The sequence below is a fragment of the Dinoponera quadriceps genome, unplaced genomic scaffold (assembly GCF_001313825.1).
Source record: "Dinoponera quadriceps isolate SergipeBrazil2010 unplaced genomic scaffold, ASM131382v1 scaffold1527, whole genome shotgun sequence".
NCBI lineage: Eukaryota > Metazoa > Arthropoda > Insecta > Hymenoptera > Formicidae > Dinoponera > Dinoponera quadriceps.
In genome coordinates, this window is record NW_014555734.1 from 87,969 (window position 1) to 100,359 (window position 12,391).

Below are 12,391 nucleotides of genomic sequence, written 5' to 3' on the forward strand. Positions count from 1 at the left end.
CATGAAACGTCACATTAGGCCTTCGGCACACGATGCTTATTTTCGTGCTGGGATCCAAAAAAATCTAGAAATATAATGTGGATGGCAAGAAGGGAGGGGGGAGGGTAATTCCACATGTAATATTGGAAGGAGGTCCAAGTATTTTTTTACAAGTGATAAAAAGTGACGAAGAGGGAGAAAGGTAAAAGTATTCAATTTTGCGTGACGGTAGTAGTTGAATAGCTTCTAAATGGGTTTCTCAGTGTGAGGGACGTCGTGACGGCGGCGAGGGTGGTGACATCCATAGCGCGCACTTCGGTCTATTCGACTACCGTATGCGTAAGCTCCTATTGTAACGCGGTAAGCTAACGCATTACGCGTTACGGTCCGATCGAGAAGCCGTGTTGTCCGGCTGTCTGCGCTCGCTTCAGGTTCGCGCGATCCGTATGGAGCGCAAAAGCCGCTCAGCTGGCGATCCGACGGCCTATTTATGCTACGTTAGAGCTCTCGGGTAGAGAGAAAGAGAGACCGAGAGAGGGAGAAAGAGAATGAGAAAACGAGACGACCACTTGGTGCGAATCTAGTTACCGAGAAAGGCGAGGTTTGCGGCGATGCCTTAAGACCGAGAGTCGCGCATCGGGTGAAACAGAGAGAGAAAGAGAGAGAGAGAGAGAGAGAGCGAGAATCTCCGTCCGAGTGGAAATTTCGCCGCCGTATCTCCGTGCGTATTCCAGCGCAGAGAGCGACCGCCGCCGCGCGCGGTAGGAAATCCGAATAATTACGGCGCGCAGATGCATCGACCGAAATTTTATCGCGACGCAATATCGATACCTTCGGAGATCCTAGAACTGCGCGCCGAGTACAGAAAGAGAGAGTGTGTGTGTGAGAGAGAGAGAGACAGAGCGTACCACACCACAGTACCGTTCCGGTTTGCTCCCTGCTAAGCGCACTCCCATTACGGCTGGATATTTAACGTGTGCTGTCGCATAAATGCACGTTACGGATAGCTGCGCGTATTACAATAAGCAATTAACGAGCGATATCGTGTTCTATAAATTACGAAGCTCGGATGCATCGGCGTAACCGATGCTCGCGTACGCGAAACGTGAAACGCGGGGTTCTCTGCACCTGTATATGTACGCGCGCGTGTGTTTGTGTGTGTACACCCGTGCGAGGGAGCGTCGCACAAGCACTCGCGAAACAACGAGCCCACGGAAAAGGGAATAACACGGAAGGTAGCGCGGGGGCGGACGATTCGCGCTCTGTATTATCGAGATTCTCCATTATCGTTCTTAATCTTCCGTGACGCACCGCGCGCATATTTGCATTTCCCTTCGACCGGGCATCACGCGCTCGTCCATTCGAATTCTTCGTGCAAACACGAGCTCGCGGGTAATAAAAGTGGAAAGAGAGAGAGAGAGCGAACTCGAGCGAGAGATCTACATATGTACATATATATTGGAATATCCAATAACGCGACGTTTAATATCGGAACATTAGAGTCGGCCCCGGTTGCCCAGATGTTTCCCCGGCATTCGGATCATACCGGACGCTACATTGATTCCGGCCGCTAATTCAATTCTCCGTGTGTATGGCATCTTTTCTCTCGAGATCATAATTGGGATTAGGCTTGAGCGAGCGCGCGAGGAGAGTGACTCTGCGAGGATGACGACGCTGCGTACGAGGAAGGGGGCTATACCCTCTTGCACAGAAGGGGCAGCGTCCCTCGCCTCGTGTGTGCTCACCACGCACGCACGCATGCACGCGCCCACACACGGACGCGGAGCAGCACGCGGGCAAAGTGCATTCTTCGTCGGTATACACAGGCGTCGGTGTCGCATCGTCAGGCCACGCGTAGTAGAGAGAGAGAGAGCCTGTGCAACGCCAGGCGAGGCAGGCGAGGCGCGGCGAGACGAGGTGAGGCGAGACGAAGCGAGGCCAGGCGAGGCGAGGCGAGGTGAGGCGAGCGAATCGGTCGTTACCAACCAGCAAGGCAGGCATATAGCACGGGCAGCAGAGGCGAGGGTGCGTCGCCCGGGATATCGATCGCCTCTAAACAAACATGGCTCGTTTTAGTCGAAGGAGTCGACTTCTATCCCGGTATAAATCACGGTTATTCCTTCCTGCGCGCGTGTATACGGGGTGTCTCGTTCGTCCGTGACACGACCATCGTCGTCTCGCCGCAACCACCGCTGCCGCCGCCGTCATCGTCGTCGTCCTCGTCCTCCTCCTCCTCCTTTCCTGCTCGTCGTCGCGCTGTACCGCGCGCCGCTTGTATCCTCGCGAGTAACGCGGATGGTGAGAAGTCGTTTCGAAACTCTCGCTTCTTCGACCACTTCCGAGAGTATCGAGGAAGACGACTCATGGAGGACAACAATTTTTGTCGTCACCCGCCGTGTGTCAAGGGGCTTTCCCTTCCTCTTTCTTTCCCTCCTTCTCTCTATCTCTCTTTTCCTCGTTAGAGCGTCCGAGCGTGGATCGAACAGCACCTCGTGGAATTCGAGTGATCGAATCGTGACGGAAAAGCATTTTCCGCTTATACACACGTATTCGAATATTCGTTTCATTAAAAGCGAGATCGAATTCTCGTCCCGCGCGCGATCCGGCGGATATAAATTCGAGGACATGTATATTTTGTAATAAAATATATTATCATGAGAAAGAAAAAGGAAAGAGGACGGGAGAGAGAGAGGGAACGTTATGATGAATAGCACTCGGAGATAAGCGAGTGTGTCATGTAAAATTACGAGATCGTACACAAAATTTAGAATTTCACCGCAGGGTTAAAATTGCGCTCGCGCATGGTCGCGTCCGTTTCTTTCCGCAGACAAGTCATATTTATGCCTGAGCGATTTGTTCGCACGAACGATTTATCAAGCGGCGAACCCCCCTTTCCGAAAAAAAGGGTATAAAAATCAACATTGAGATATCACAGTCGCGTTCTGGTCGCGCCACACTCAACGAAATAATCGCGACTCGAAGCGTCGTTGGGCACGTCGCGATCGCATAATTATACACGTTTCGCTTGGCAGGCCGGCGTCGAGTCGGATTCTGAACGCGCGCGAGAAAGTGAGAGAGACAGAGAAAGAAAGAAAGGTGTTGCACACCCGTGCGATTTCGTGCCGATCGCGATTCCCGCGGAAAAGAACGCGCGGGAGGTATCTTATCCGGCGAAGAGTGCAACAAGATTACGCTAATAGTCAGCGGCGCAGTGAAAATAATTACAGAGCTACGCGGACGATGCTTTTTATCGTATCGCGACGAAAGCTAATCCATATTGCGAGGTTCCACGCGAGAGAGAGAGAGAACCTCGACGACGCCTCGGTTCAATTCGTGCGCGCATCGTTCGTCCTCCACAGCCGCTCGCTTCATCGAGAGATGGACTCCAAAGTCCATTTCGCAGATTCGTCGGAAACGTGACGACGTGAAACGTAAAAGGACCGGAAGGTCGGAACCGGGTGGAAGGTAGCGGAATTCGAGGCATGCGGGAGTGAGTGAGTGAACGAACGAACGAGTGAGAAAGAGATGGATAAAGATGGAAAGACTCACCTGCGACCGTGAGAGTGGCGTTCCTACTCGGGGCGGATCCTGCCTGATTCCTCGCGACGCACCAATAAACACCGCCATCTTGCTCCTTCTTGCCGTGCATCACACGCAGAAAGAACAGGGATCCCGTAGGCAGCAGGACTCGTCGGGACTTGGTGTCACCCTTGTGCGACGTCTGCACAAGCTCGCCGTCCTTGTACCACTCTATCACCGGCTCGGGCTTGCCCTCCGCCTTGCAGTTCAACGTCACCGGCTCATTTTTCGCGACTATTATGTCGGACGGGTGCTCGGTTATCCGTGGACTTTTCAGCTGCCCTGAAAACAAAAAGGCCCAGCTGACTTTGGCGTTTCGTGCGTGTTGCGCGCCGCCTCGTGCGTCTTGGAAATCCAATTAGTTCGACCTTTCAACCGGAGATATTTTTGTCGCAACACGCGCGCTGTTACGCCGTTGTTTTATTTCACGTTGGATTATTTCAACTTGAGGGGGTGGAGGGACGGGGGGAGCTTCGTGTAAGCGCACGCATTTGCCGGCTCGTCGCCGACGTTAATCTTGCGGGGATATTATTTTACCCGCGTATTATAATATCGCAAAGTGATATTAATATGCACAGTTTATTATGTATTTACGCGAGATCGAACGCTACCTCGCGGAGCAGGCGCGCGAACAGCCGAGAGAGCAACCATGAATTTTCTCTTGTTTCGCTCCCGACTATCTCCACTTTCTCAATTTTGTATGGAACGGCGTTGCGCAAGGTTGCGCCGCGAACTCGTTAATTTTCTAACACTCGGTCGTAAACACACAGAGGAACGAAAATTAAATCCGGCTGCCTTATTTTTAAGCACCGTCTCATAAAATTTTCCGTGTTTAAAGCTCGTTGCGAATAACAACACGAACGCAAGAATTATGCGATACGGCGAAGCTTACGTTTACCTTGGAAAGTAGAAGAAGAACGAGAGGGCATCAATGTAAGACTCGTAATTCACGTCGAAACTGGCGACGTCGACGCTGTGCGAATTAGCGTTTTATGCGTCTGCGAGTCGGCCGCAATCAGCGCAATTGCGGAATCGATTCCCTAGGAATTAATTCGAGCGAAGCAAGATATTTCCGGCACACACAGCGAGAGATCGCGTATCTAATATTAATTAATTTTAACTCAATTATTTCCGTTTTTACGTGCGTGACCGTCAGGAAAGAGAGAGAGAGAGAGAGAAAGACATGGACAGAGATATAGAGGCTTGCCGATAAATTTATCGATAAACCTCGGCAACATGTTTTCATAAACGCGATGTAAACAAACCATAAACCAATTTGCGGTGACATCCCGTGCAACGATTCTCGGCTTAGCTAATATTATACGTAGCGTCCCGCTGTGACATTTTATAAATAACGAATATACGAATTATGCAACGTGATAATTCACGTGACATATATACACGTAAAAGCCATATGTCGCGTGTCACGCACACATACATATGTACTTATTTACATATATACATATATATCTCTGACGGAAATGGATATTATTAATACGCGAGAGCAATAAATAAAATTACTACCGGATGATTACACGAGTAATCGAGTAACCAACTAACCGAGTCGTCAATAATTTGGCACTCTTCCCGAAAGGCCGGCGCACGCGAGCGGGACGCGGTCGACACGACTCCACTAACGAAAGTGCGACGGCGATAGCGAGTGATAGCGAGTCGAGGTTCGCACGAGCGCGCACCCCGACCGGCGATCTCGGACGATTTTTCGCCACTCGCCCCTAACAGGCTACCAGAGATCGCGTCTACTCGTTCGGCGTGCTTTGAGCTCACGCACGCACGCACGTACGCGCGCGCATGAACGCGCACGTGCGCGACTACGCGCTACGAAAGTCGCATAGTCGAGCGTGGATGTGTGTAGTGGTGTGCGCCGGGTGTCCTATTTAGATAACTGAATTATGGATGAATTATTGGCCGCCGGTGTATACGTAGTGCAGGTATATAATTTGATAATATCGCCGCCTCTGGCGTTCTATCTCCGTGCCACGATTTCGGGTCGCGTGGTATATGTCGCCGAACCGTCCATATGCATTATGCGTGCGCTCGGCGCATACGTGCACACGCGGGCGGCGTGGATACGCGCGTCGCGTCGCGTCGTCGCGCTGCGAAGCCAGGCAGGTATTAGTCATCGATAGTGGCTCGGATTACCTGTGGTTACACGCATTATTAGATAGGCGCCCCGGTACCTAGTCGGACATTCCTCCACGTAGTGCCTCTGTTCGCTTATGTATATACGCGATCCCAATTAAATCGATCGAGAGCCGTTTGCCCCGTCGTTGCGCCGGTTTTTGCGACGAAGCAAACTTGACCAATTCGTGGTCCGCTGTATGATTTTTGTTATTTTCACTATTACCTGGAATATCTTTTCCCCCCGACCCGCCAAATGACTTTTACGTTATCAACTGTATGAAAGGAAACCAAATATATCACCGATGCAGATGTGTATAATGAAAAAACAAACGAACGGGTGAAATAAATTTCGTTATTTTACGGGTGAAACGTATCTCTATATGTTACATTTGATTTTTTTTTTTTTATTTTGCGAACGGTATTTCGATTTTATGCGTGTGACGCGCGCGGATAATTTGTAGTTCATCAAGATGGCCCTATTTGCAGAGCGGCCACGTCTACGATCTGGAGTCCTAATGAGGTGAATCCAAACGGGCAAGTTCGACGCTAAAACGACGTTTGACCCGCTCTGCTTACGTTTACCTTTGCGTTTTAATAATTCGCGCAAATTGCCCGGCCTCGTTCGATATACGCGCGCCCCGTGCAGCACATAAGGAGGTCGCACTGTTTGCAGCTCATTATCATACCAGTTTCTACTTTTCCTATCACTGCGCCGTATTCTCGCGTGTAAGAGAAGGCCAAGTGTCGTGTCGTATTCACGCAATCATTCGTTTCATTGCTATACTGTGTATATTCGCTCAAGATCTCTCGTGCGTTTGTCGCGCAAGGTTAACGCAAATAGTGCTGTTGCTTTTTTTCTTCTTCTGTTGCTTTACTCACTCGCGAGGCAATTCATCAGGCGTAAATATATCCTTCACAGTAAAACGGAACTTGTATTCTCAGCACGCGTTCCTTTTAATGGAATAGAATCTGCATTATTATGCTCTAGGATACTTTTTAAGTTTCTCAGAGTGAAATCTTACTGAAAACGAGTGAAAATCCACTCGAAGCGATAGCGGAAATACTGCCGTTTGCGATCGCGGGGGTGAATATTTAGCTGAAACTTGGAATGGATTCTGGATTCGTACACTGAGAAAAATCTCCATCGGATAAACCGATTGAATGACGTATCCGATTGTTATTTTTATTGTCCGATCAAGCGATAGATACCTTTATCCGATGAAGTTATCGATGCAGTTACCGATGAAACCTAATCGCAGAATTAGTCGCCCTCTCTATATACATTGTAATTTTTATCGGACAAAGGCACGACTTGATCGGATGAAATGGCGAAATGATCGGACGTTCTTCAGTGTACGAGCGCGGATGTCTCAGTCGATCAGAATGATCTTGTTCCAACAACCGCCAAGTACATCCGGATTCACTCTTTAATTTCGAATGAAAATATTCGCTCGACGATTCAGAGTGAATGAATTTCACTCTGTACGCGAAAAAAGTCACTCGACTTCGAATGACTCCGCCGCCACTCTACTTTTCCCGTGAAATTTCGCTCGAAGAAATCCAGAGAATAACATACTGTCGGAACAATAAACAGGTACTATTATAAAAATGAAGTGCAGACAGTCGTCACGCAAGGCAAAATGTAAAGAAAACACGCATTAAACGACACAGAGTGTTGCGTGCGTGCGTGTGTGTGTCACTTGATGTAATTACGAAGCTTTACCACGCGGTTTTGATACGCGTTCAGCGCGACATTTCTCATAAGGGCGCATAACGTTTAGTTGAGACTTACTAAACGGGAATTCGAACGACGGGGTGTCGAATGACGCTCCTAACATTGGTTAGACATCCGGTGGCAACGGCGTTGAATACACGTTTAATTCTTTGTTTGAATTATTCAGCAAGGTGCATATGTAGTAACCGTGCGCCGGGCATTTCCAGAAAAGAAACGGATACCCGCTTTATATGCAAACGAAACTAAATACGTTCGCGTCGTCGCCGTCGTCGTCCCTTCAGCGATAGGAGCATCCGAACAAACAGTGTTCTTAACGATACGTGTCTTACACACACACACACACACACAAATAAACACATCGTACGATCCGTAGAATAACCTTTATGAATCATTATTTGTGTATATACATATGAATATATATGTGAATATGAATAATGTAATAGCTGTTTATATCCTCTTCCAAAAGAGGTGCGAAAAGTTGATGCTCGACATTACTGAAATCATTGGTGTCATTTTTCGGTCAAATCATGCGTACGTGCGAATTCTGATCGTTCATCAATTTATATATTTAAGAAAATAAAAAAATTAAAATATTAAAGAAGGAGAAGATAAATAGAGTTATTTTTTTTTAATCTGATAGAGAATTTTAGCATGATGCCTATTTAATTACACACGAACTTGGATTTTTTTGCGTTTGATAATTAGCTAAGTGGCGCGTGTTTGGCGTAGATATCACCTGTAAATATGTAATAAATTTGTTAGGAGTGGAAGAAGTGCGATTTTGTAGGTACAATTTTCTTCGGAAACTTCGGGATCCTTCGGATTCGAGATCTGGAAATTTCGCGACGCTCGCGCGCCTCGATGCAACACCCGGTATTGCCATAATCGGATTTCCGGTCGGTCGTACGGATTCTCGTGCAGTTCGATATCCATAAATCAGCATAGCGCCGGGTCACACACGCCATCGGCGCAGATTTATATCGGCCACTTATGCGCGCAACGCGCGCTTATCGCTAACTACATCTGCGCGCGATGTCTCGAGACTCTCGTTAAAATACGTGACGTATTTATTTTCGCCCGGCAAAATTGACTGGAGGTTTGCACGAGGGGAGAGATTCCGCCGAATAAAAAACCATCTTGATCCGGGCTCGCTCGGCGCAGACACCGCCGCACACTCAGACACCGACGATGAATAAATAAACGAGATCGAGCAATCGCGTTTAGTACCGCAGAGACACCGGTAGGGTAACTTATATTTATACATTAGACGGATTAAGATCGTAAGCTGCGGCGACTAAATTTGTCACGATCCGCGTGACTGCTTCAATAATTTATGCATCGACGGCCGTGTTCGACGGCGTTAACCCGTCGACGCGTTCTGAGCACGGCTGTGTTACATCCGTATATAAGCGCCGTGCACCGAGAGGAAAGCGTTCGATACCTGTGACTATAATTGCAACAGCTAAATAATATCCAAGAAGACCAATTTTGCCCTGCTATAACGCTAACAATTTTACGTGGATATCGCTGTTATTTGGTTTCTCGTTAGAACGAGACGGAAAATGTATACGGCGTCGAAAATAATCATAAAAAATTAATAACGCTCGACAATAATTCGCTTTAACGAATACAGCTTCGGTGACCTCGACCTTGACACATATCGTTAAAAATATCCTCCAGAGTGAACTATAGGTTCCAACCGGCTTTGTTTATTAAAAAATTATTAACAAGAGGAGTTTCGTCAAACCTTTTTTTTTTTTTCAAACGTGTCGACGCGAATTCGTTCCGTTACTCAAAGTATCGGATGAGTGCAGATGCGTGCTATTAAATTTTGCGCGAGCTCTGTGAAGGGGACAGTGGGAGGGGGGGCCTTTTTGTTTCGTGAAAATTCAAACACAAGCGCGATCGAGAGATCTCGTGTGTACGTGCGATAACAACATTGGCGACTTGGAAAACTCGCGTGGATGCACGCGCGCGTTGTTCATTTCCTCCTCTATTTCCGATGGCGCCATTTAAATCGCAACTGCCCTAACTAACTGGAAATCGAAGTCCCGCCGCGGCATTCCCATCCTCAAGGGGCATGTGGATAGTGCGTCAATGTGTATATGTGTGTGTATGTCTGAGTGTTGTGAGTGTGTTGAAAAAGAAAGAGAGAGAGAGAGAGAGTGAGAAGGGCAGACAGGGAGAGAGAGTGCCATTTGCCACGAAGTTTGATTTGTTCCGAACAAGCGCGCGAGAGGAAGAGTCCTGTCTATTGGCATTAATATATACGAGAAATTGCTCGGGAGCCAACGAAAATCGATGGGCACCATTAAACCTAACAAAGAACACCGAGCGAGCGCGAATGGACGGACGCTCACTCGCTCGCTCGTTCGCTCGCGCAATTGCATAAGCGCGGAATAATGCAGTTTTACACAATGGAAACATGGAATGAAATTTGCAATTATAAACGGATCCATCGTTTATACCCTCATTTCGCATCGCTGTTGTACCATCCATCATTTACATTCGCGTGAGATATCAACCGTGATTACGTATACGAGAGAATTCGGTCCGCGCGCGCGTCTATCCCGCGAAAAATACTCGGCTTTGATTTTATTAAACGCGCGCTGAAATCACAAAACCAACCAATTCCCGTCAATCCCGCGGTTAAAACGAAATGTACTCTCGCCCCCGGGTGCGAGGAGGGCGCGGAGGGGACGAGGAGATCGGAATCAGAGTCTCCTCGCGATTTTCATTATTTTTTCAATATTTTATAAATGGAATATAATATATACGTTTTTCCGGCAAATATCCAAAATCAGCTGTCCATCAAAAAATATGTATAGAGTGTCGAACGCAAACATATAAAATTGTTAAATGTAAAATTGTTAAATAAAATTCAAAAAGAACCGATTTTCACATCGTTTACTCTTCCGAATTTTCTCTCTCTCTCTCTCTCTCTTTCTTTTTTTCTCTCCCCCCCTCTGAGATTGCCCGAATCTTCCTGATTGCATCTATCGAAACACGCGACACGGCACGATCGTTTGTCACCGGACGCGATATTACGATCGACTCGTCGCGAGTATGGTTTTTAATTCCGACGCGCGCGACCTCCCGCGAAACTTTGTTCTCTCTTCCGTCGTCCCTCCGCCCCTTCGTCTGCTACGCGGGTGTAATCATATTACACCTATGTCGCGACTGATGTCATTGTCGTTCATTTCTATTAAATAACGTGATTTATGGGACGGCCTTTTTCCGGTATCTCGCGCGCCAGGACGTTCCCGGTCGATCGACTCGACCCGGCTCGACTCGTAAGCCCTTTTTCTCGCGTATCTCGCGCGCTCCATCGTTGTTCCCGCTCGCACATGCCGCGTTACGCCAGGGGCTTGCGATTTCCTTTTGTTCGCCGCGCTCTGTGCAGGGAGACGGGAAACAATGGTGTTCACGGCGAAATTAAAACCGCCTACGGACTTTTCATATTTCGTCGACGAGCGATGGCGACGACGACGGTAGTGGCGACGACGACGGGCGAGTCTTTGCTCCATGGCTCTCTTGCGCTAAATTACCCCGAGGCATTTCGTTTCATTTCAGCTTGCCGTATCAACCGAGCGCCAGGCGGGCGTCGAGAGCTGTGTACGCGATATACGCGATGTGTCTCTCACCCAGCACTTTTTTCTACCCGGGATCCTTCGAGATTTTCGGGACGACTTCCTCTCAACGATAACGCTGTCGAGACAGCAACGACGGCGCGAGCGTCCTCGAGTTATTAAGCGATCCGAGATACGGCGGATCTTTTTGCGAATTGAGCCTTATAAGAGCGCGAATGAGACGACGACGGATAAGTCTATCTCAAGTGGATCTTACACCTCGGCAGCGTTTCAAAAATCAGCGCAAGCCGAGACAGAAGCGTAACTATCGACTATCCGGAGAATTCGGATTAAATTACCCAGTTCAAATTGCAGATTAACATTCTTCCCTTCGCCGGAAAAACGATGTCTGATATCTGTAACTACTGCGCACGATGAAATAATTCCAGTCATCGAAAACATGTTTTTGTCGCAAGTACTATTGTAATGTAAATAATAATAATAATCTGATAGTCGCATAGCGTTATTATTGCTCTCTTGTCGAAACACTAAGACAAAATACGGCCGGCTACAATAAACTTCAATTTTCGCGATATTAACCATCTCTCTTTTCTGCGTCGATGCGTTACACTGTTACCATTACGAATGGAAATCCAAGAGAGACGCGAATATTTTCCGTAAGAATATCCCGCCGGGAGAAGAACGTTTGTAAATGTCGGATTTCGTTAATAAAGCGCGATTTATCGTATTCAGTTGATTCGTCGCCCGCGGCTTGATCCGTACGGCACGATACTATTGTTCGAGCTTAGCCTCGAATAAAAACCGAATTCATCTTTCTCTCTCTGTCCCGCGGATATGTGCGCGGAATATCCGTCTGACGGGAAGGAATCGCGCACGAGACTCCCGACAGCCGGGGAGACGTAATATTCTCATTGTCGGTACATAACAGGCGCCGGGCATTTCCGCGCGTTTTAACGTTGCGAGCGGCGGGCAATCGATAACTTTTTAAAGCGGATAGGCTGCGCCCGCGTGCACGAGAGCGAGAGAATCTCACACATGTCCGAAATCGCGCGCGACATCTCGCCCGTCCGTGCATGCTCGGCCGGATCGCGGTGTAATACAAGCGGAATGTCCATTTCGTGCGCGTTCTATAACGAAATCGAGATACACCAAATTCGTAATGTGGATTCTAATTCCGGACCGGCGGCTCGTCTCGGTATTTGAGCGCCGTATCGCCGGCGATCGCCGGATATAAAATTGAAGCGGGACCGTACACTCCGATCGCCGGGAATTCTCCCGATATCACGTGTGCGAAAGACATTTTATCGTTACCACCACGCAAATAGACAGAGCTGCAATTTCGAGCGCGTATTATGTTATGGTTCTC

The 12,391-nt window shown here is 48.2% G+C and overlaps 1 protein-coding gene across 1 annotated transcript in view; it reads right to left on the reverse strand.

Annotated features, from left to right (window-relative positions):
- Positions 1-12,391, reverse strand: part of LOC106745297 (roundabout homolog 1-like) — a 114,747-nt gene that overhangs the window by 87,962 nt on the left and 14,394 nt on the right. The window contains exon 2 of the mRNA XM_014620781.1: positions 3,529-3,840. Within this exon, the coding sequence (XP_014476267.1) occupies positions 3,529-3,840 (312 nt within the window). The remainder of the gene's footprint in view (positions 1-3,528; positions 3,841-12,391) is intronic.